This window comes from Pungitius pungitius, chromosome 7 (assembly GCF_949316345.1).
Source record: "Pungitius pungitius chromosome 7, fPunPun2.1, whole genome shotgun sequence".
In the NCBI taxonomy this organism is placed as follows: Eukaryota; Metazoa; Chordata; class Actinopteri; order Perciformes; family Gasterosteidae; genus Pungitius; species Pungitius pungitius.
This window is the reverse complement of record NC_084906.1, coordinates 4,403,835-4,428,728: the sequence shown is the minus strand read 5'-3', so window position 1 is coordinate 4,428,728 and position 24,894 is coordinate 4,403,835. Positions and strand designations below refer to the sequence as shown.

Here is a 24,894-nt window from a genome sequence, read left to right as displayed (position 1 = left end):
CAGCTTCCTTCGTCCACCACAGCGGCTGAAATCATGTCGACTGGCTTCACAAAGACAAACACAAAAGATTCAACAACATCAGATGGAAAGCACAACCTTTTCTTCCTTTTACCAAATGAACCAAGGCCACTAGATAAGATTGCAACGCCTACTTCTGACTGAATATCAAAATAAATCACTTTCCTTCATTTGTTAGAGCAAGACCCGATTTGCATATTCAGAGAGATTGTAAAAAAAAAAAAAAAAAAAAAGCAATAAAATATCTCCACAGAATGTACAACACCGTTCCTTCATCATCGGAAAATACAATATAAATCTACTTTAGTGGTTTCAAAGGATGCATGTTGACTAGATGGAGCTGTTCTCAGGATGCTGCTGAAAGGAAACACAGAAAGTCCTGACCGCGTCTGATTCATCTCCTCGAATCTGACTGATAATAAACAGCAGAAACCTCTCTTGAAACCTGCTCATCTCATATATATCTATATCTATATATATGTGATCCAAGATTAAAATGACTCATTTCCCATATTTTTGCATCACTAGTTTAAAATGGACTTAGGGTTGATACAAAGGTGATGTGTTTTTTTATTTTCAACCCTTTCATTACTTTATTTGTTTTGATTAGTTCATATTTCATGTGCAATGAAAACATCTTAAATCTATTGGTGATTGATTAACTTTCAATGGTTAGCAGTATCAGATCATTTAGCTCGGGTCTCTACTTTTGGTTTCTTCACAGCATTTATTTTCACAAAAGGTCACTTTGCCCAAACCTCAAAATATTCACACTTGGGTCTCGGCAATGCAAATTGTGTTGTTTTGGAGACACCCACTGCTGGAACATCTGTCACCCCAATACAGAGGAGATATGACATTTAAAAAATCCAACAGTAGCATGTGTTTGCGCACACTCCCCCGGGGGCCTCCGTCAGTACACGCACTTCACTGCATGTAAACCGAATTAAAACTAAAGTGCACACGAAGGTCTGAGGATTCCGCCATTAAAACATTTGGGGGAATTGTTTTTGGGCAATTTGGTTTGTTGTGTTTGGATGCCAGCTGTTATGCCAGCGCTTTAAAAAAATAAATAAAAAATCAACGGGGTATGTGAGGAAAACGAGGGAGACAGGAGACAGACTGAGGGAGACAAAGCTTCCTTTCTCTAAACGGCACAACTCCACATTCCTCTCATTCTGCCGGACGCGACTACAGCTGCTCCTGGGTCTGTTTCCGTGGCTCATGGTCAAGAAGTCCATGCAAAGACGCAGGGGACACTTGTAGATGCCGCCAGTGGAGCTCTTTTTTGAAAATGCGGTTATTTCTTAGGGTGTGGATTTGGCATCTGGAAGCCTGCTTTCCATGTGCGCCAGATGTTAAAAGGGTAATAAAACGCAGCCGGATCCGTCGGCAAAACAATGGTGAAGTCGCTATTGAATTGTCGAAAACGTCACAACTTTGGTTTTGCATTTTTTCTTCCTTAATTGTAGAAGGGCAACTGAAGGAGAAATACTCAAAAAATCCCGTTTGAAGTATTGCTTGTTTTTTTTCACAACAGCTATAAGACAAAGACAACGCTTTCTGGCTGAGCTGCTAATTCCTGTCTTTGGTCTGTCACTAAATGATCTGCTCCAATAAAACACGCCTCTTTCATCTCTCTGTTGACAGCTCGTTAGTCTCTTTCGATGGAAAACAACACGCCGCCCATCTACCCTTTTCAAACCAACTTGCTGTCAGGTTTTTGGGGATAATAATAAGAATCTACTTTGAGTTTAGCCGCCTCAGAAGACGACTTTCTTGGCCGGAAGGAAGACTGGAAGCCATTCTCCTCTTGGACCTGAGATACAGACGGCAAATAACTATACTGACAGCCAGCAAACTCAGTTTTATTTCTTCCATATTTGCTTATTCAAACCTTAAAGCCGAGCCAATATTTACTGTTGCAAATCTCTAACACTCTCTGGGGTGAAGAGGTAAAGCCTCTATATTTGTGATTCCGATATATTTTCGGCACAAACAAATAGAGGAGAAAATAATGAGTGTCTCTATGTTGTGGCATCTGTTTCCTGCTGGCGGAGCGTTGAAAGGTCCCTTTGAGGGTCACAGGGCACAAACGTCTATGACTCTCAACGGACCAGAGATGGGACAGAGATGCTGCAATATGAAGCTGCTGCGGGTCAAAAGGCCTCCAGGCCTCACAAACTGGGCGGCATGTAAGTGTGGCGACTCGACTGAAAGTGAACCCCCCCAAAATCTATGCTAAAATTAAGTATACTATTTATATCCAATGCAATGCGGTTTGTAATTGGTTTCATTGTGGCAGCTTTTGTATAATATGGACTACAGAGTGACAACAAATATCCCTTTAAATGTAACAAAAGCTGAACTGAATGGCATGATGATATAATAACTTAAAGCTGATAAATAATAGAACTCCTCATACATTTAAAAGATCTATTGCTCACTTGTTTTGATTTTTCTGGAAGAACAATTTACAATTTTTTTTTATGATGACCAGTTTACCACTTTTAGCCCATTTAAAGGGATATTTCATTACCCCGAATTCATTCACTATTACATTATTTGGTATTGTTGCATTCCTAAAACAAAAATGTTACAAAATGTTGGAAGAGCTTTACATGATAGACTGTTAAGATAAAATGATGTTGCTTAGTAGTAACAATCTATGTTTGAAATGTTAATATTTAATTCTCACTGCACCATAATGAACCCACGCCTCCAACAACAAGTTCTCTCTCTTAATGGTCATGTGGTGCTGGTCGCTATGCGCTCCTGTCGTCAGGCAGAAGCTGCTAGTGTCTCTGGGATATGTTGCCACATTGTATATGACATTTAAACATCTAAAAAGATTCAGAAAAGTTAAAAAGCCACAGACCTGGACCGTGCCCGGATCCACAGGAGCCCTTGTTCCCTTTTCTTAAAGCGTGCCCTGGAGCAGGGAGAGTTAAATATGTAGCAGTGGCAGTGAATATTTAATCCACGGTGCGTCTTCGTAGTCTGTTTGAATCACCCTCTCAGCCCTCGACTTGAAATTCAGAGCGACCCATGTGATCTTTCTGAGGCGTGCTGGACCGGCGTCTGCCTCGTTACTCAAACATCAGCAGGTCCGGGTGGGACCCGGAGTCAGCGGCGCTCCCCCCGATGCTCTTACTGCGGGCGGCGCCGTTGCCCAGCAGGACCTCCTCGCCCAGGCTGATGCGGCAGGACGTTTTGCCCGAGCGGGGGGTGGAGGCCAGCCGGGAGTCCGACCCCTCTGCCCTCTGCCAGACGTCCGGGGGGGGCTCTTTGTTGATGAGGTCCGGCACAGAGAGCTGCAGCTGGTGCTCCTCTTCGCCTCCTGCGCTGCTCCCGTTCTCCACCACAGGTTCTCCTCCATCGAGCGCCTCAGCGCTCCCGGTTGTCTCCCAACAATCGGCCACGGGCTTCTTCTCCGCGAGCTCCTCTGGTCCGTCGTCCTCCATCTCGCCGCCCTGCTGCTCCTTGGCGTTCCTCAGCTCCTCCTTGGCGATGAGGGCCGTCTTGTCAGGAGAAGAAAGGAAGGAGGAAGAGTCAGCGGGGTCCGGCGAGGAGACCACGGGATCAGAGGAGATCATCATGTCCTGGGTGGTCTTCAGCGCCCTGGGGAGGCGCTTCTTCCCCGATGGGGGTGGCGGGTCCAGCCGGGGGAAGGAGTCAAACGAGGAGATGCGGCTGGAGGAGGGGAACCGAGGCAATACGTTAAAAAGAAGTCAAAATGAAGTTCTGGTATTAGTGTACATACTGCGTTTTAAAGTTAGGAGATCTTGGCTTTTTTTCTACATTTCTTCTCTTTTTAACAGAAGGGCAAATATGCAAATACTAATAAACTCATAGAATGCAACCACCGGGAACCTTGTCAAATGGATACTCAAGGGTGATTTGAAACAGTCACCGGTTTTGGGATGGGGGATGGGGGATGGGGGGGGGGGGGGCTGTGGCACGGAGAAGGACGTTTGGTTGGCGGTTGGATGACGACTCAGGATGGAAAGCAGGGCTCTGCGCTGGCTTTGTTCAGGAGAACCGCAGAACCGGGACTATTGTTGAGGGGTGAAAGGAGCAGTTTGGAGAGCACCTGACCATGACTAACACCTCCTCCATGGAGGAGACAGAGGACATTGCCTGAATAAATTCAAAGAGAAATATCCATTGATTTTCAATGATGATGACTGAAAAACGCTCTCCCCGATTGTTCTGAACTCGAGTCCACGGCTTTACGTGGGTCCGGGTGGCAGCAGTCAGTCACAAGGTCGGTCAGACCAGTGGTCCCTGCTAAATTAAACCCAAACTCATCAGTCCACAGCTGGGAGCAGATCTGCTGGAAATGACTTGTGCTTGATCGATTTTCTGGACACACAACAGGCCGATGCTTTGCTGAACTAATCCCCGATGCAGACACACACAAACAACCTGCCTTGTATGAGTGGGATGAATACATAATGAATGGAATTTCCATTTTGACTGTATAAGAGGCTGAAAAGTTCTATCTTATTCAATTTCAGACGTCTCACAGGAAATTTTAATGTGCCATTATTCATTTAAACCCCACTTCACAGGTAAAATCATAAATCATTCATTCTTGCCGCCGCATTGATAGACAGCAGGTCATTCAAAAGTTTTTCTATGATACGATTATATCTACTAATAATATCTACTCAAAAGTTCTAGGAATTCTATATAATATAAAATTCATTCATTTATACAGAAACGCTCTAAAAGAAAACATTTAATCAGTTCGGCCAGACTGCATTAAACCAGCAACCTTTGACGCACAAGTTTGCAAATTAATTTGGAATTATCTTAATAAATAATAGTAAAAATAAATTTAGAAGAAGAGAGATTCTAATGGATCAAGTCAAAAGACTTTCTTCAAAACGTGTGTGTGTGTGTGTGTGTGTGTGTGTACCTGTTTGCAGTGGTCTGGTTGAGATGTTCCATATCGCTCCACACTGCATCCACGTTCTTGTTGACCTCAGTGACCCCGATGTCCCCGAGGTGACTGGGCTCCTTTCTCCTTAACAAGTCATTGACCTGCGAAAAAGACAAAGACAGAAATCTACTCCACTGATGGGACATTGAAGAAATTAAACAGACAACACAACTGCAAAAATCGACAACTTCCTGCTTAAACGGCGCTGACCTTTGCGCCGACAGCCTTGCCCAGGTTAATGGCGTTTTTGAGCCTCTGCTGGCCACCAGAGGATGGAGAGTCGACAGAGCTGGACCCCAGGTTGTGATTGGCCGATGCCGTGGAGCGTCGGGTCGAGGGCTGGCCCGACCTCGGGGTCTGAGGACTGGACTGCTGGGCAATGGAGTTCTCAAACATACTTTGATCAACTGTGAGAAAAGGAGGGAAACGGGAGACAGAAAGAGAGCGGAGGTGAGTACCAAACAGGACGTGTTGTTGTTGCAAAGAGCCACACGATACAAAGGGGACCACGTCGGGTCCCTCTGACGTCACATCATCACACCGCGGTTCGTTTATTGGGAATGCATTTAAAGTCAGGTGGCAGGGGAGTGATATATGTAATGATCACAGAATATATATAAAACATTTAAAAATAGTAAGGCATTTCTAATGAAACATGCAACAACCAATGAAAATGAAGCAGAAGTTGACCAAAATGCAGGGTCAGAAACAGCAAAATATAAAAGGAGAGCTCAGGGAAATTTTAATCCACTTAAGATAGAAGATCTTACCTCTCGGAGAGAAATGTTTCTCGGAAGGCATTTAATGAGACAAAAATACCAGATTTCAGAATAGTGTACCTCCAGAGACGCAGATTACTGCGAGTTTAAAATGCAGCGGATTCCTGTCTTACTATAGCGATACAAATCAGAGGACATCTTCTTGGCCACATGAATGTAGAACACACAAAGTACACATGTGCTTTACAGGCAGCAACATGCAGGGAAACAAGTGATTGTAAGGGAACATATTGACCTATTAAAAAACAAGGCCACATATTCCTCCCCCATTGCTTCCTAATGGGTGAACATTGAAATGCACCCATAGGAGAAGGAATTATGAAGGACACCTGAAGGAGAAGATGTTGCATGCTAAACCTTTTGGTCAGGTTAGTTTTTTTAAATAAAAAAAAATCTACTTTTTCTCTTAATATAACATCTGCTATTTGGAAGTAAAATAGCAGCCCGGCTCGTTTACACACATCATACGTATGACAATTTCTCCACTGGATGGTCTCAGGCTCTTTCTTCTAAAGGCGTCACTATTCACCAAACAAATGCCAATATGGTGTTCTCTCAAGTGCTGCATGCAAATGCCCACACGCAGCAGAAGTCCCTTGGTCTCCGCCGGAGGGTGTTGCGGTGAAGAAGGGCAACCTGGACATATTCCATATACCAATCAAAAGACAACACAGCGATATTGAAGTTGCAGCTAATTAGGGGGAAGATAATGAACCAGTCACAAAACGTGAGATTTGATATTCCTGTTTAACCCGTGAAGTAATTCAGTCTCCATCAGCGTTAATGTACTGACGCTCTATAAGTACTTCATACAACCTCACCCCAAAACAACCAAACTATCCCTTTAATATTTGTTCTCCCAACTAGTGCAGACGGGACCAGGCCCTCTGTGCAGCAGCCCCACTGGGATTTAGTTTGACAAAACGGGTGGATTTTCTTGCCTACTGAAGCATTACACTTACAGTAATTGTTTCATCCACCCGCACGGCAACTACAGCATAGGACATATTCCAATAAAGACCTTTCAGTCAGGCAGTGCCACGCGTGATTAAGCACCGTCTGCTGCACATTGAGTTTGAATCGCAGCAATCACTGTGAATTCAATTAGGTATTAACCTGGTGAAAGGTTTTTAAAGCCACTAGAACGGCATTACATGAATACTAAAGATACACAGTTAGAGTGGCCAGTAAGTTTGAAGAATAAGGCATTATTAAAAATATCAACATGCATATCAAAATGAGTTAATCAGACCTTTGACTGTGGGCCAGAAAATGAGAAAACAGTAAATTAAGTATTAATACTACGTTGCACTAGTTATTAGTATTCACATTAGTTATTAGTATACGTATTAGTGTCCACTGGAGAAGGGGTTTTCAGTTACTTTTGAAAAAAGACAAGATTCAAGATTTAGGTGCCCTGGGCATCATTTTCTGAACAAAAGAATCTTTAATCAAAGATAATGTGAGAACTTCTGCACTTCGATTCCCTACTTCTGTAAAACTGTAAAAGCAGATTACAGTGTGCGTTTTGTTATCTTTTAAGTGCAACTACGTCAGAGTTCTTCTGCAAAAATGATCGTTCGTGCTATATTCTGGGAGGGCTATGTCTGTGTGTAATCCCTCCAAACTCATTATTAAATTCCAGAAGTTTAATCACATGTAATCCCTCACTTCAGCCCTGTGCCAAATAGACAACGCAGAGAGCCAGAAGAGAAACATAGTGGGGAAAAAAAAGAGGTGGATTTTAGGTGTATAAAACTGTTAATAAAGAGGGACTCGCTCCCACTCCCACTCAAGTACAAGCAGCCGTCGTCCGGGCTGAATCAACTACAAGGATAACGCTACTTTCTGCAACCCTAACAAAATTGCAAAAGCTACCTTTTGTTAATTTAAACAATGTTACTGTTACTTAAACGTGTGTGTTCTGAAAGAAATGACAAGGTTTGGATTTTCTTGGACAGGACTGCCATAATTAAGGGGTTGTCTCTGCATCAGGAGAACGAGCAGGTCAGCTGACCTTTACGCCATGAAAAACGTGTTCACTCCAACTCTTACGTCTCTCATCAATGCAGCTTTACATCTTTACATTGAAAGATAGCTGAACACAATGCAGGGATGTACCATAATAATCACACTATTCTCTTAGTTAAACTGAATATAATAAACAGCTAAGAAGTGAATATTTTTCTCTCTAGTGTAATTTCCTCTATCTTAATAAGGACTAATGAGGACTCAAAAGGCCATTATGATTCGCCTTTCCATTGTGTTGCCAAATCAGCTCCAAGTGCCCCTGTGTGTGGGATTTTGTCCTCTGCCAAGCAGCCATCGTGAGGCTCTCATTACATCCACCCGACACACTTCCTATGGATGAAGACACTGAGACGAGATTGTCAAATAAGTTTTGAGGAATCAAGTTGTGCCAAGATATACCTTCTTAAAAATATATTAACGGAGAAGAAAAAGTGCAAACATACTAAAGTTGTAGGTCCACGTAAGAAAAAAACATCCAAGAAGTAGAAGAACACTGATGTACCACCTTTGGCTTTTGCATCTGTGAGGATCTACTCCTCCCATATGCTGATTAGCTTCACAGAAAAGTGCTTGGGTTCTGGTACAGGTTTTCCTCAGACTGATGACTGACAGGATTAATGGAAGAAGTTCCTGATTTGGTGGATTGAACTCTGAAGGACACGCTGCCGGTCACATCCTCACTTTGTGCCGGCTTTTACTCATTTTCTACTTGGAAAGGGCCACGTCTGGATATCACTTCCAATTTTATGGAGGATCTGATGTAATATTCATGAATTTCTGCACACAGGACGACCTTAATATTGAACATTAGAGTGAAAATAAGGAGAAAAACAAAACAAAAATAAACTAAATTAAGTAAATCTATTGAATCTTCTCTTTAAAGATCAGTCTAGTTGATTTCAAAATCATGCCTCAGTTTCCTTTAGTATGCGTTTTCCCTCCTAACTGCTTAGATGGTAGAAAAAGTAGAAAATCAAACTCTATAAATCCAACACAGCTTGAAATGAAGACGCCTGATATTTTATTTCCTGCATGATTGTCAATGTGCAGTTGTGTTGTAGTTGTATTATTGTCAGTTCTCTGTCTCCATCTGACCCACACGATGCTTCACAAGCTAATTTCCCCCCCCGAGGACATCTTTGCAGTTTCATCTAATCTTATTGGCCGATGTGATTTTTCTGAGTGGTCCATCAGGAGGAACAAACGTCCTCCTCTTTAACAGGCGCTGCCCCGCATTCTATCCCCCAAAACATCCGCCAGCATCCATCATGTGGTGACAGGCCGAGCCTCCCACTCTGACCTCTGGAGAAAACGGATTCCCCATTTACAAAACTGATTCATCTCCTCTTCCTCGCTTTCTCTCTTTTTCCTCCTCCACCTTAAATAAATCTTTCCACAAACCACACCTTTAGTCCCCTTTGGGGTTGTTTTGTTGGCAGCAGCAGTGTTAAGGCCCCCAGATTAAACTTTGAAACAAGCCTTCATCATAATTATTACAAATGAAGCTCTGTTTAGGAGTTCATACAATGCAATGAATGATCCCACATAATCTCCTCTGAATCCATTACTGATTAAACTAATTAGAGAGGAGTCCACCTGCCCTGACTCTTCAATTAGAAGATCAATTACGGCAGCAGGCTTTTGTCTTTGAAACCTCTTCAGGGAACCTCAGGCCGGGTTTCTCTGCAAAAAAACCACTCTCTTTCCGTAGGACCATGTGTTTCGTGTTAAATACGTTGCATTTTGGACAAGCAGCAGTAAAGCACCAATCCAGGCTGCAGTGCATTATCCGTGTCTGCACCCATTAAAAAACAAAAGGCCAAACAGTTTAAGAACGTCTCGGGGGAAAAGACAGTTTCAGATCACAGTACGACACGACAAGTTTTGGACAAATCTCTGGGCAGCGTAGAAATAAAACCAGCAGCACATGGGTGGTGAGGGACCTATAAATGAACAAACTGGGCGACCTACACTACAATTAGACTCTAGACGTCCACTCAATGTCAAGCGCTATTTCCTAGTGAAGTTTGGACCTAATGAGTGTGCTAGATTAAAAGAGACGGATCACCAAAGGTATTGAAATGCGTCAGAAGAAACCACAAACCTCTGTGCAAATCCCTGAGTGAATCCATCTTCCCGGTTGGCACTTGCTACAAAGGCACGAAATCAAGCGATTCAGCCTCTTGCCATCAAATACAAAAATGAAAGGTAATCAATGAAATAGTCTTTGAGTTTGAGCTTTCCTGACGTGCAATGTGATATTCTGTCAAAACGGTTCCATCGACGGGTAAATCATCATGTCATGTGTTGACACAATCAATAGTATTGTCAGCTCCACTGGAAGTCTTTTCTGACTCGCTTTGTTATAAATGTATATTAAAGTAAGGCATAAGTGAGTATAATTTGAGATTCTTTAATTCAATGCCAACTTCTTCACTTACTGCGTCCTCATCAGACCACAATGCATTGCTGCCACAGCGCCCGTCATGTGCTAATTAAAGGGAACACACAGTTTTACCCACCTGGGAAAGCTTGTTCTCTTTAACCCATGCGTGCTCAAACCCACAGCCGCATGGAAGGAGTTCACTCCACCGACTGGAACAGGTTGACACACATTCTGGGGAAATTACTGACCCAAACTGTAAAAGTCTTAGCGGTAAACAATGAAATGTAACCTCTAAAGCGTAGTTATGACGTAGGTCGCACTCAGCCAGGAAAACAGGGCGCAGCAGGAGGCGAAGGAACCACAAGACGGCATAAAAACAGGAAACTCCAGAACCAGACATGTTTGTGTCGTCAGATCAATAATTCATTCGGCCATTTGCCAAATCGCTGTGTGTCTGACCCCGAGGCTCCCCGTGGGGAGGGGGGGGGGGGGGGGCGGAGCGTCTGGCCCACAGAAGAGCATGTAGCCACAGACCGAGCTGCAGAGGGGGGGAAACGAGGCGGCAGGAAAACCCACGCGTCTGTCGCTCCCAACGCGGCGTTGAATACGCGCAGGCTAGGGCAGCGCTAAATCATCAGCCTTGTGATTGGTCGGCTGGGATCGACCCGGTGATGGATTAGCGCTTGCAGATAACGGATGGATGGATGGACTTCAAAAACCACGGGCACTTATCTGCAGCCTCCCCCCCCGGATCTGTGATGTTGGAACACTGCTGGTGGGGATTTGCCACTGAGGCTGTTGATAAGGTCTTACAGGCTTATAGCATTGTAGTACATCCCAAAGGTGTTAGACGGGGTCTTTGTGGAGCGGCCATTGCTGTGTTGAAGGACTGCCATTATCTAGAGTATCATTCACCTGTGTGTGGCAAACATTAAGATCCCTCCGTGGGATATAAGGCGGTCTAGTCAAAGCCGTGAGAAATAACCACCCCCAAAAAGTGCACTATAGGACGTGGGACTGAGACAAAGCGAGGCCAACTTTGATTTTGTGCGCATCGACACGTTGTGTTAATCCGAGTTTGTTCCTATTGAGACAGTGTAAAGGAGCTTCAGTGTGCCTCTTTATCAGATATCAAACACTAAGCATCACGTTTAAATATTACTGACTGAATCAAAGGTTCCTGCTTGTGGGAGTTTTTCTCTTTGACGGACGCTGACATTCACACTTTAATGTTGTCAACTTTCCTTTGTCAGCTGAGATATGAAGAAACACAGAGGACGCTGTGCAGAAAGGAAAGACATGGGACAGAGAGACAGATGCTGCCGAGCTGAGCCTTCCGCGCCATCCAAGACCACTTTTGCTCTCTTAGACCCTCACATCTGGAGCCGCACATGTTCCAGATTACGCACAACGCCAAGCTGCCGCTCAGCGCTGCACCGTGGGAACATCAAAGCAGAGATCCAGTCACCAGGGCAGCTTTTCTCACGTCCCCTCTGCCTCAAAACGTGCACATTTGTGTGAATGCCGAGTAAAGCGCCTCGAAGAAAAAGGTTTACCCGACCCCACCGTGGACGCTGAAGGGTCAGCGGGTGGAAGGTCGGCCACGAGACACAAAGTGCACTTGGGCTGAAACTATGGACGACTTCCGGCAACAATTTTATCTGTCAATTAAATCATTACCATTACAAGCGTGAAAATGCGGCGTAAGGACATAAACAATGATTAGAAGATTGTTCATTTCTCCGTGTGAATCGTAGCAGTTTGGTGGATTTGACTCCAATCATTGAAGCCAAGGTGAGAGGATTAATAGCTTGGCTTTTAAAGTCCTTTATTCCCTCTGCCCTTCTGGTGCAGACGTGGTCATTAATTTGAGCACTGAGACGGTGCGTTTGTACGTGACCCAGTACCCCAGTAAGAAGCCTCCTAGTCACCTCCTTTAGCCCCGAACCGCTAGAATCCACTTTTGCATTGCATGCTTCATCTTTTGGTCCGTTTAAGTTTGCTCTGTCCCTCATTGTTTTATGTTTGAATTCATTCTTTCTACATATATGAAATCTATTTTAATGCCTGTAAAGCATTTAGTAAATAACTAAAAAGAATGGTGTATGAATAATGCTTTACTTACTAACTCCAACCCCTTTTCATCTGAAGTGATAATCGGTGGGTACGAGAACAACGTGTACGAAATAAATTAAACAAACGTGCCAACTGTCAGAGACTCTGTCATGCTGTGGAAGCTCTCCCTTTAAAATCTCTACATGCGATTGAAGCCATCAGCAGGACTGTTCAACAGCGATATTGGATCTTTGGATGGACGGTTATTGCATGCATCCACAATTTGGCAGTGGCTCTTCCCGAAGTTTGTATGAATATGTGACTGAAGTTTTGCACTTGTATGCAGTGAAACTCAATGTCATGTGACTGACTTAATCCCTTTTTCCCTTAAAAACATCATTCACCTGCTGCATTGTCCTTAAAATGGGGGGGGGGGGGGGGGGGGGGGAACCAAACTGTCCACCCCTGCCCCCTTAAATAAAAAGGTGTCACTTTCAGGGCTTAAAAACTCGTCATGACCTGATATGTGTGGGTATTGATTTGCGCTGCTCCCAAGCTGTTGTGCTTCTTAACCCCAGTTTCAAAAACACCTGCCTGAGACGGGGAAATCGATACAAGTCACCGGAGCGTGCTCTGCTCGGACGGACTGGCTGCCGACGACATGCCCGATGACACAATTAATGACTTGATTACACACCGGCTGAGCCCGAGATCCGACTGGACCGGATGTGAATGGAGTGTGAAATTTAATGTTTCAAAGACCTTCGAAGAGCAAATAATTTGTGATGTTTATACTGGGGGTAACGTGGTGATTCCACAATGGTGCCTCTGCTAATATTACATGACGAGATGAACTTTCTTGCTGCTAACGGAGCTAAGAGCAAACCATGGTGAATCTGAAGTAAGCTCACTCTCACATGTGCACAACAGCAACCACAAATACGCACACACTTCAACTGTACCCTTTAAATACATCAGAGCCTCACTCCATAACCAGTAAAAGATGAAGGAATGAGTTCAAACTCGGAAACAAACCTCGGCTTCGGCGTGTGATCTCACTAAAGACCACCAGCATCTCCATTTTTTAAATTTTTTTTTTATCACACAGCAGGAATCGTTTGGCCTTTCGGAGAGGTCTGAGGAGGAGCAGCTTGGTTCTCGAGATGACAGGAGAATAAGGTCAAACACATGTGAGAGAAATCAAATGAAAGGGAGGATTCACACTGAAGGCTAAAATAGAAGAAGGTGTCAGGGAGCAGGCTGGGAAGGAAGAGAGAACATGTTTAGCATAAAGAAATGCTGAGGCGTATTAATGGAAAATAACAAAAGGTGCAGAAACAGAAAGCAGAGTGTGTACTCTTTGATTTATTACGCTTCTTGTGATCATGTCCTTACAGGAACGGAAATATTAGGAAAATACAATTAAGTCTTCACATTTTTCTAAGGAGCACTTCGGGGGTTCGGACAAAACGCAGCCGCACCACCGGGTTTGAACCAATTTGTGATGCAAAATGCAAACAAATTGTATACAAAACATTGACATTAAAATAATGGACAACACGTCCAAGAAATAAAATAGTAAAATTTGGCGTGTTCCATTTTGTTTTCACACAACTAGTTAAAAATGGTGTTGGGATGCGAGGTTCACAGATTGGCAGCATATAGGAGGCAAGATTTGAATGTTATAACAGTTTTTGAGGTGCTAAGAGGACAAAAACAAAACAAAAACAGGAGTTAGGCAAATTAAAATATTATGCAATGCCACAATTACTAATCTCATAATTACGTGTAATTTTCTTTAATTAGATAAACACGTCTAAAAAAACGCATTCAATGACATTTTTGTTATAAATAAGTACGAACACAAAGGTTTATAGAATGGCAGCTGAATAGTCTCCATTCCGAATAGCTGTTAAGTCTTTTTTATGTATCTCTTCAATGCAATCACAAAAAGTACCACAGGAGATAATCGCTTCTACATTAACTGCATACGTATTGAAAATGATATATATTATCTGGTGTGTGGAAATAGTTTGATGATTGACGATTTGGGTTTGTACAAATCTAAAAATGCTAAAAAATACCTCTGTGACAAGTCGTTATTTTGTGTTTGGTTCTGTGTGTCGTCTGTTATAAATTTGAGAGATGAGCGCATTACAAATAAAAACTGTGCCAAACGAGCATTCATGTAATAACTTAATTATACCTGTTCCCCAGACACGCCCTTGTCTCCAGGCAATCTCTCTGCATCAATCCAAAATGAGATTGAGTTTGATATTAAAGTAATTTCTTATTTGATAATGAGAAACCTTCTTTGATAAAATGCAATTATTGCATCATGAGATGGGGGGGGGGGGTCACCTTTATTAAATTATGTAACATCCGTGTGAAGATGTGTTTAACTGGTGATTTATTGCAACAGCTCAGATTGTATTTTTGGGGGGTAATTTCAATGGCTATTTAATTCAATTTGAAATGATCAGATTATCTCAGGTTGATTGCACCACTTGCTGCAATAGGATTTAAATGGCATTTATAGAATTTGGCTGCTGGTTGGAGATTATTTGAGCCCCGATGGTGTGTCTGACAAACATTTGTGTTACGAGAGTTTCAGTAATAGTTAAAATTGTCATGTCACAGCAAAGAACAGAACAGAAAATGAAACGGGAGAATGAAAAAGTCAGATAATGAGACAAGAGAACGTGGAGCAGAGTGTGTCAAACACAGGGAACAGCCTTATGAACTGACACACACGTCTGATCTGTGATCAGCGTTTCCGCTCATCACAGAGAAGCGAGCACTTCAGAGGAACCGACCGGCGCTGACGGATGGCGTCAGAAAGAGAAATCCCATCGTGTGGTGCTTATAAATGTGGGTTGGGGGGGGTCTGGGTGCGTTTGGGATGGTTTCTGAAAAGAAGACATCCCAAGTGGAACAATCGGTCACCCGAGTGGGCCACAAACCATGATGTCCATGAAGGTCCATTGCTTGTCCATCATCATCCACCTACCCCCTCATTTCCTGTTATTTCTGTCATAAACATACAATTTTACATTTCTGGGAGGTGCTTGGAGTCTCCCCCACTCTTTTTTTTGGGACGGTGGCTGCTTGTTAATTCACGGAGCAGCTTTGTGCATTTGTGGTTTTGATTGAATCGCAGACTCCAACACACTCGAGGGACACTGATTAAGTCAAGAAGTCATTTTTCCCCCAAACAAACTTTCAGAGAAATAACATCTCCGATTGAACCTCCCTTATCCTTTAGTAAAAGTTTGTGACTCACACAACTGGACTGATCCGGTCAGGGCTGAAGCCAAAGCCCGATTCCCCCTCAGACGTGTGCAGCATCACCTTTCGCCCCATTTGACAGGAGGGCTTTGATACAACAGAACACAGAGAGAAAAACCCTGTGGCTTTCCACGTGAAACAAAGTGAACACGTTAAGACTACATTGTGCTTTTATGCCGCGCACACAGCCGGCTTTCAACACTTTGGGCTGTCATCTTTTTGTTTACGGGATGAATAAAAGAAACAAACAGCATTTCTCGAGGTCCGACTAATCCTGGCTTTACATGAATCAAAAAGCGGGGGGGGGGGGGGGGGAAAGAATGTGTAGACAAGTGAAGAGAGCGCAAACATGCTCTGACTACCAAGAACTGTGAGGAGACCAAACGGGGGCCGAGCAGTTCAACACACACACAAAGTCTGTACACACAGTACACATACACATCATTGTCTAAAAATAGTCTTTGAATAATAATCATTATGAGCTGAATAAAGGACTTCTCTCTAAACAGAGGCAGAAATAAAGTAAGTTCCTTGGCAGATCTGGCTGGTGTCCATCAGAAGAGTCACTGTTCTCTCCAGTAAGGACACGAGCTCATCGGTCTCCACAGTCCCAAACCCTGACGCCTTGTCCCCGACAGCCACGCTGCCAACCCTCACAAAGTGACAGCCCCCCCCCCCCAACCCCCGAACCAATTCCATGCTCACATCTCCACGACAAAGACAGACGCACTCACAACTTCATCTGGTTTGGTGAAACGAGGAAAGACTCTGAAGACAAACTCAGTGATTTTGTGACAGGACTCCAATCGGAATTCAGCAACAAAGAGCTGGGAGGAGTGTGTGCGTGTGTGCGTGTGTGATATGTACGGATTTGAGCTATGTGCGTGCAAAAAGGAGACGAAAAGACAAAGGCAAATGAAGGACACAAGATTTCAAAAGAATTAGAGATTAGACTCGTACATTCACATGGATCCTCACCGCTTCATGTTCAAACTGGTTAAACTGAAGCTGAGCGCTGATCCACAGCTGTGGATCTACGTAATACAAAGTAGTGATAATGGTAAATAAATGACTTGATACATAAGATATATAGTTTTGGATGAGAACTACGTCAAAACAGACCCAAAAGCGGGAGGGGCGTGTTCTTAAAGCAACTTATGCAGAGTTAGAAATGAATGAATAAATGTGTAATTGAGCTTCTCTTCCCTTTGCTGGGTGAGAGTCTCTTTGTTACACCTGGTATGTGTATAGCCGGCTGGCAGCTATACCTGTAGGTGGTTCCTACAGGCTACTTTGTGTGAATGAACACATGCGGGCTGTTGATTCTCGAGGGGAGCAGGTTGGTGCGTTACACCGCTATTTCATCTCCCAGGCAGTCGGGAGTTTCCTGTCTGTTGAGAACGTTAAGCAGCCTCAGTGTCTCCTCGTCCCTCCCCCAGCCAAAGATCTCCATCCCCTCATCCCCCTCCCCCTCCTCCTCCTCCTCCTCCTCCCCCTCCTCCTCATTGTCGTCGCTGTCGTCCGTGTTGGACTCGTACTCCGAGGCGATGCCCGACTCGCGGAACCTCGCGGCAAAGTCCAGGCAGCTCAGCGATTTGCCGTCGACAGGCCACGACAGCCCCCCCGGCGCCTCGGGCCCCTCCTGGCCCTCGCTCTCGGGCCGGTCGGCCACGTGCGGCGGGGGAGGGGAGGCGAGCGGAGGACGCGGCGGCCCCGGGAGGAAACGGAAACACTCCAGTTTGAGGAGACACTTGTCCCTACCTAGGGGGCTTCCCAGGCTCCCATTGGAAGACGAGAAGGCGCTCCCGGTCCCGTCGGCGGAGCCCAGCGCGGGCAGGTGGGGGGCGGACGCGTCCGGTTTGGGCGTCGTGGGGTCGCAGATGACTGGAGGAACGGTAGATCGGAAGGTGATCTCCAGCAGACTGTCCTGAGATCCCACTGCAGGGAGGGAGAGAGGAGAAGGAAGAGTGATGAATGAGCAGAGGAAGGGAGAAACAAGGAATAAAGGACACATCATATTTCATTTTAAATTCAAATGTTCCACCGTGACATGTTTAAATTCATCAGAGCCTCTTGGATCATGACAGGAGAACAATGTTTGTGATATAGATATCTGAATTGTGCTGGAAAGTGTTTACTTACAAACTAACAAAATCCGTCACTCAGTTACCAATAAATCAATTTTGTATTGGATAAGCAAGAAAAGAAAAAACTTGTTTCAAAGCATTTCATCATCTTCAAAGCGCCTCAGTGAAACGTTGGGTTTCCTTCAAGGAAGCAGAAGAGACCTGCAGCTCAAGCTGAGAGAAGGATACGTTAAAGGAACTCATCTATGAAACATTGACAATTGGACATCATGGAGGATGGAAGTCGTAATCAAAAATCAGTGACGGCATCGATAAAACAGATCAATAGAAACTTCACAAATAACCCTTTGTGTACGTTTCCTCTGTATCTGCAGTCGGCTTTGGTCAAATCAGCAGCAGTTTCAATGTGAAAAAATGCCATCCAAAAGATTTGAAACGTAAAGATCTGAAAATATAAACACTGCAACCAAAAAATTTAATACTAAAACATACATATGAGTGAAGAATGAAAACATGAAGTCAAAACTATATTCAAGCAATAAGGTAAGAGGCTGTACTTTAAGTCCAATAATGTAACAGGCCCACCCTCAAACCTGAACATTATTGGAGATAAAGTGCTTTATTGCTTTCATAACACGGTTAACAGACACATTCTAAACGGTAAGTAAATAGCTGCCTTTCAGCACAAAACAGTTGTAGCCACCAAACGTGATCTGTGCTGGGATCCACTTACTGGAGTTTCCTCCAGACATCTTGAGCTCCAGCTCCTGAATCTGTTTGACTAGCAGCGAGATGTGCTGCAGCAGGTCCTTGTTCTGCAGCAGCAGCTGGTGGACTCGGGCCTGGGCCTCCAGCCGCGCCGTGGCCTCCGCACTCAGCTGGTCCTTCAACAGGTGAACCTGCACAGGGGGAGGCGGGTCGAGATGGACGCATTTAGGGGGGGAAGACAGGACGAGGACTTGAACAGATGCTCAGTGCAGACAAGCGTCTCCAAAAGGTTAATCAGCACTACTTTCAACTCTCGTTGTACATTACCCCACACACTGCTGACCCTTCAAACCAAACAGGCCCGTCCGTGTGAGCAGGAATGAGTGAACAAGGAAAGCAACAACCAACGGAGTGTCTACCAAGCTTTTGTTGAGCGGGTTTATTTAATCCTGTACGACAAACTTTCAATTAAGATGCTGCATTGTGGGCAGCACATGGACATGTGGACAGTGTTAGAAGTCATCATCCTGAGCCGCCACTTACTGGTGTGTTGCATAACGATGAGATTTTTTTTTTTTCAGTCTTCTGAAGATATAATCCCCCCCCCCCCCCGGAAGCAGATTGAATCTTTTCTAAATGTAAGGTGCTCGGTCATTCAGCAGTATGACGAAAGCGCTTCCAAAGATTCAGATGAGCTGAGATGATGAAGAAGAATCAGCCTTTAGATTACAGGCAACAACTTTGGAGATGATGACACCAATATGTGAACACAAGGGCTGAGTATTACTGACAAAACCATCCATCAGATATGGGAGAGACATTCACATAGATATAGCTTCGTTAAATTAGTACTCTCTTATTAAATAAAACATGATCATTTATTATTTAGTCCTCCACCTTGTAACTACTAGCAGGAAGTGAGGTGGGAGGGTTTGTGTGGATCGATCAGTCACACTGCATTCTGACTGCGTGGTAACTAATTAAAGAAACATTTGTAGATAGAAAAACACAGAAGGAGAAAATAATGAATATTTTGATGATCAATGAATTACAACCATTCTGCAGGCCACTAGGACTACTTTATACTTCTTATGTGTGAATAATAACCGTTGCAATCGTTCATTTGGATCAGGATTCTCTTATTTAAACGTGCAAATGCATTTTTTTGTTTGCAAGTGAGCGATCTCTAAAGCGATCTTTGGTTTTGAGCACAGCCTCCAAGGTCCTGAATGAAACACGATTGGTAAGATTTAAGCTGTTTATTATTTCTGTGGCTTCGTACGTTTGTGTAACAGGCGAAACGGAGCTCTGGTGGCGGCTCTGATCCCCGTGTAACCACAGCGCCTCGGTCTGCCGCGGTCCGCAAGATCAAAGCAGGGACGGTTTGAATTCCAAACTGAAGGCTCACATTCGGAATCATTTATCCTAGTTCACATATCCCCTCGCTGTCGACGATATGAAAGGAGACATTTTTGAATAGCAGAGAGCGGCCCAGAAGGAGCCCACACACTAATGACAGGAGGGGCCCGCGCGGCTCTCAATGCTTTAGTAAAAGCTCAACCCCGGAATCTCAGCAGTTAACAGGCGAAGAGGCGCCAGAGGAGCCAATGTTGTCAAAACGCCACTTGGATGTTGAAGTGCGTCTTACTGTTAACATCTCAAACCTCTCTTACTTGGTCTCATGGCTCGTCAGTGAACCCGTGCTACTCGGCTGTGAGCGCATCAATAGCTTAATCAGAGAGCGCCAGAACAGGCAGCGGGTGTGAAGCGCCATGAATCACGGGGCGACACTCGTAAACACGGCCTGGTTTTCTCATTTCAGCTTGATGTGGAAACCCGTTCTGCTCCTGACGTCATTGGGGACACAAATAAAAAGGAAAAACTACAAAAAACAAACTAATTGGCATTTGAAACGCAGCAGAAAGTGGTTCAGCTCTCTGAAGATCTGAGATGTTTACTTGACCGTTTTATTTTTTCATTACCCAATAGTGTGTGTTGCTGTTGCATTGTGTAGTAGAACACAATGTTGTCCTTCTGGTACATATCGTACAAAATGAATCTCCCTGAATGTTATTGCTGAGCCTGATGCTTCTGCTTTCAGTACCTGATCATTTAGTATAATCATCTATTAACCAATTCTAATTTAGTATTTGGTTATATATATATATATATATATATGAATTTGAATCATTTATTTAGCATTTATCTGTAACATGGAATCAAATATCTATAAATACTAGTCATCAGTTCAATTTCTATTTATTCCTTATTTATATTAAGGACAAAGCTTTAATTATTTTTTTTAAGACTCAAAAATTGTGCAAGAAAATTCATTATCAGTATTATAAAACTGAGTAAAAATAAAGTAATTTTATGGAGAATGACCTCTTAGTTTTATTTATTTATTTATTACACCATTGACTCAATAAATGTTCCCTCTTCTCCTTCATTGCCTGTTTGCTTATTGTCTTTTAATCATTTTTAAAACATGTTTCAGCCTTCAAAAAAGAAAAAAAGAATAGTGAGCCGGTGCGGCGGAAGAATACAAAGAGTCTAAACTGTCCCAAGGCCTCCATCCAAAGAGTTTGTAAAGACGATGACTTCGGAGGTGTAATTTACGAGTGACAGGACCCCATCCGGAGCTGCCCTGCTGACACCTCTAATGGGGCATCAGTCACTCCGGCCTGGTTCACACGGAGGATTTGCTCACATTGTCCTGATGCTGTCCATGTCGAATGTCTCTCACCAAGTTGCAATCCCAGGTAACAATCTCATGGATAAACGTGTGGACAAAGCACGCCAAGCCAAGGTCCTATGAATGTCTGTATCTTAATTAAAACACCTAATTAAACAAATATTCATTAAAAGGTATCTATTAGGCTTGTCTGGGGGAGACTCTTGACCTCAGCTGATCCCAGTTGAACAAAATATATTCTTTGAACATGCCCATATGCAACCCCATAGAGGTATACTGTATGTCAACACTTTAGTTAGTTTGGATTTTAAAACAAAAGTGCCCAAGGCCAATTTGCATCGTCATCAGCTTCTCTCATAACGGTTGGATATCCTCTCTTCCCTAAAATGAAAAACGCATCACTGATTTGAAAATACAAACAACATTCCCTAGAGCCTCCCTGTGATTTAAGCAACAACCACTGGAGTCAAGCTGTAAATTGTGAGTTTGGCACAGCATACGCTACACCGAAAATTACAGATGTCATACAAAAATGGATGACAGGGTTGTTTAAATTATACCGTTTCCCTTTGAGACCAGACTGAAAAACAGTGTAGCATAAGGGGATTGGGGCCCTGGGTTGCCGAGCATGTGCTCTCCAAACAGGATTAGCATCAGAGTTTGAACTGGATCGTTTGACTGTTGCAATGATAAGGAAACCATTAGACATGCACTTGCACTTCTGAGCGTACGATAGCGCTGGAGTGCTTGATTCAGAGAGAGAGAAGCAGAAGGTCTATGAAACCATGGGGAGGATGAGGAGGCACTGTTTTCTGAGCAGAGATATATAGGTTGTGGCAGGAGAAATGAAGCAGAGATCAATAAATGAAAAGAGAAAACAAGAAAAAAAAACACGTAGGTAAGTGGGGAAAAATAAGAAAACAACACAAGATGGAGAAAACATTGTTAGACAGTGGTATAAGATCATTTAAAGAGGTGAGGAACGGGAGGGAGGAAGTGCCGAAGGAAAGATTGGTGAGAAAGCTGGAAGGAGGCGGAGGACGGGGCGTCGGGAGAGAGGCAGGAAATTGTATTTGGCCGTGACGGAGCAGCATCTGCAGTGACCTCCACCCTGAAACAGGTGGGCCACGTGTTCCCTCTCTTCCTGACTCCATTACACTTCTCCCCTTCCACTCTTCCCACAGTGGGCTGTGATTAGCTCGCTAATCTGCCTCCATTTGCTGGGACCTCTGCTCAGAGTGAATATTTTCACACTACGTTTCCTGGTCGGGTCACAGAGTTACCGGCACTTTCATCAGCACAAGGCAAGGGTGAAAATAATCACCCCTTTAGAGTATTTTCTTCCATTTTGACGTGGCTTTGTTCAGCTGAATTCACAAGACAGCTCAAGAGAACTGGCCCCAAATGGAAAATGATTATCGTCATTGATTAATCTGCTTTATGATTGATGTGAAAAACAGAAATACAAATTACAAATAGGTACATTTGACTAATGTCTGCCTTTAACTTGACCTAAAAGTTGGATACTTCTCAATGCTGTGAAACAAATAGCTTGACTACTCACAGAGAAAAGTGAAAACAGAACGACGGCATCTTCTAGACTCGTGTGAAACTGAGGCAACGACACAAGGGAGATCTTTTCTTTTTGGGGGGGAAAACAAAGTCTTCGCTGTGCAGGCACATATTTTTCATATTGTGACAGCCAAGTAGGGCATCTCTTCCCCGCTCTTCAGCCACAATGTGCATTTGGCATCTGAATCCAGAAAAACTTTTTACAGATCATTCTAATTGTTATTTGAGCAGAATTTACTGCCTGGTGATTGACCTTCAGTAAGCTCCTCCCTTTCCACACAAAATGTGTGTCTGACCTGATGTGGGCATGCACCACGTCAGAGCCCAAACTGCAGCTGCCGTCTAATTGCAGTCAATAAAGGGTCTTTAAATAATTTTTGTTTGATTTAATTCAAATTGACTGGAAAAAAAAGTGTCAAACTATATTTTAGTGCAGTTCAAAAAAAACACATTATTTAAAAATACTTCATGCAACTGATGATTTCTCATTTTTCCTTTTACTATTCCCTTGTTTTAATTTGGAAATTAGAAGCTTCCCAGAGCCCACGGTGACGTTTTAAAATATTGTGTTTTATTAACACATTAGAAGGCAAAAATAATTTAAATTTAAATTCTAAAAAGATTCCAACTGAACGATCAGATCAAAGTGAGAAGTCAATGGAAAGTAATTTAGACGTAGCACTCGGCCCGTTGTAAAGTGACCCGGTTCAGTCAGGGGGGCCCGCTGTGTCCGTCTCTCTAAACATCAGAAATCAACACTCAGACACAATGTGGGTCGGGATTGTGTTTGTGCGAGTGTGCATGCATGCAGCAGACAGCGTGTTCAATTACAGTTTCAATTCTCAAGGCCTTTTGGAAGCAGTGTGTGTGTGTGTGTGTGTGTGTGTGTGTGCGGGTTTTGATCCAGCCTGAAGCCATTGCCGCTTTAGTTACTTCTCCGAATGCAGCCACTCCAGCTGTGTGATTGATGTCCAATGCTGTGTGCACAAGTTCTCTGTTGAAATCCAGATTGCACTGCAGGTAGGTGTTGATCTCCTTCACTCTGTCAAATAGTCCCTGAGTGGTTTCCAACTGTCACACGGTTCTTTTCATCAGGCAGTGTGGTTCCACAAAGGCTTATTTAGGTATTAAAATGAAGATATCAAGATTTAATTTGCAAGGATAGACTCCAAGTGGCCGCAACCAGCCTTGGGGAGTAATGGTTTGCATCGAACGTAACGAGTATAAAATTAAAATGAACTACTGCAGTGTTTCCTGTACCATTATTTAGTAGGTCAAGCAGAAACCATACAGGACACGCCATTGCAAAGCAGGATGTGTGAGCACCATCCAGATGATTGAGATCATTTTCTTTGCCAACTTGCTTCCCAACATGAAGACTGTTTGTAACTACATTTGAATCTAGGTTTCGTTGAATTATTATAATCATAATACACTAATAAAATAATCTTGTCTATTTAACTATTTTGGATTAAACATGTTGTTACATATTGTTTGGATGTACCATGTTCACTCTAACATTGGTTCGTGGAATCAGACTGCCAATTGATTATCAATCAGGGGTATTTGACACTGAGAAAGCCAAGTGGGACAGTAAACAGTAAAAAATGTCTTAACTCATTGGCCCCATACTTGTTAAACAGGGTACTTGTTTCTGCCATAGAATACTAGAATAGTACGGGTGGTAGGTGTGTATGTGGAAGGACGTACCTGTGCCACAGCCACGTGTGTCTGCTGCTGCTGCTGCTGGAGCTGCTGTTGGAGCAGCTGGATCTGGTGGTGCACAGACAGGGGGGCGCCTGGTGCTAGCGTGCCTGATGGAGGCAGCAGCATCCTGGGGCTGGCAATCAGCAGAGAGGCCTCCTCTGAAGCCTGAAACCAGGGAGACGACAGAGACAGACAATATTAAGTGACTTAGAGTTACGAAAATATGTATCCCCCCCCCCCCCCAAAAAAACCCTTTTTCAAAACATTATTGTAAAACAATGTATATTTAATACAATGAATCCAGCATTTTGTTTTTAACTTTCTTCCCATATTTTAGAAACTCCTAATCATAAGGGTCTCATTTAAGCACGTTAATTAAAACTGCTTTCCTCAGTCTTCATCATTTGAATTTGCAAAAAAGTTTGAGGCTGCAAATGCACATGGGAAATGAGAAAAGGACTGAAGTCAATTTAATCTGGACATGCATAGAATCAATATAATACCTTAGAGAACAAGTCATCATCAAAACAAGAATCAGAATATGAAATGCAGTGCTGATTAGTTGCTGAAACATCCGGATCATTCGCTCTGAGACGCTTCAACAATAATGAGCTCTGGGA

General features: G+C 43.5%; 2 protein-coding genes across 2 annotated transcripts in view; both read right to left on the bottom strand.

Moving 5' to 3' along the window:
* Positions 1-995: 995 nt before the first annotated feature.
* LOC119216376 (uncharacterized protein C1orf226 homolog) lies at positions 996-10,487 on the bottom strand. Its single transcript, XM_037469130.2, has 4 exons — positions 5,737-10,487; positions 5,177-5,373; positions 4,943-5,067; positions 996-3,711 (listed from the first exon to the last, which is right to left on the bottom strand). The coding sequence occupies exons 1-4, from the start codon at positions 5,765-5,767 to the stop codon at positions 3,108-3,110; spliced, it is 957 nt and encodes a 318-aa protein (XP_037325027.2). The 5' UTR covers positions 5,768-10,487; the 3' UTR covers positions 996-3,107.
* A 6,297-nt stretch (positions 10,488-16,784) lies between these two features.
* LOC119216375 (carboxyl-terminal PDZ ligand of neuronal nitric oxide synthase protein-like) overlaps positions 16,785-24,894 on the bottom strand; it is a 73,307-nt gene continuing 65,197 nt past the window's right edge. Inside the window, exons 8-10 of the mRNA XM_037469129.2 lie at positions 24,278-24,439; positions 18,326-18,491; positions 16,785-17,443 (exon numbers count right to left, since the gene is read on the bottom strand). Coding sequence (XP_037325026.2) covers positions 16,854-17,443; positions 18,326-18,491; positions 24,278-24,439 — 918 coding nt within the window. The 3' untranslated portion in view covers positions 16,785-16,853. The remainder of the gene's footprint in view (positions 17,444-18,325; positions 18,492-24,277; positions 24,440-24,894) is intronic.

What these genes read in the sequence shown, in the direction of transcription:
- LOC119216376 (XM_037469130.2), bottom strand. Translation starts at nt 5,767, where the DNA reads ATGCCTTCCGAGAAACATTTCTCTCCGAGAG. An exon ending in GCAAGGCTGTCGGCGCAAAG is followed by an intron (nt 5,068 to 5,176) that starts GTCAGCGCCGTT and finishes TCTTTTTCGCAG; the next exon opens with GTCAATGACTTGTTAAGGAG. An exon ending in AACCAGACCACTGCAAACAG is followed by an intron (nt 3,712 to 4,942) that starts GTACACACACAC and finishes CCCCTCCTCCAG; the next exon opens with CCGCATCTCCTCGTTTGACT.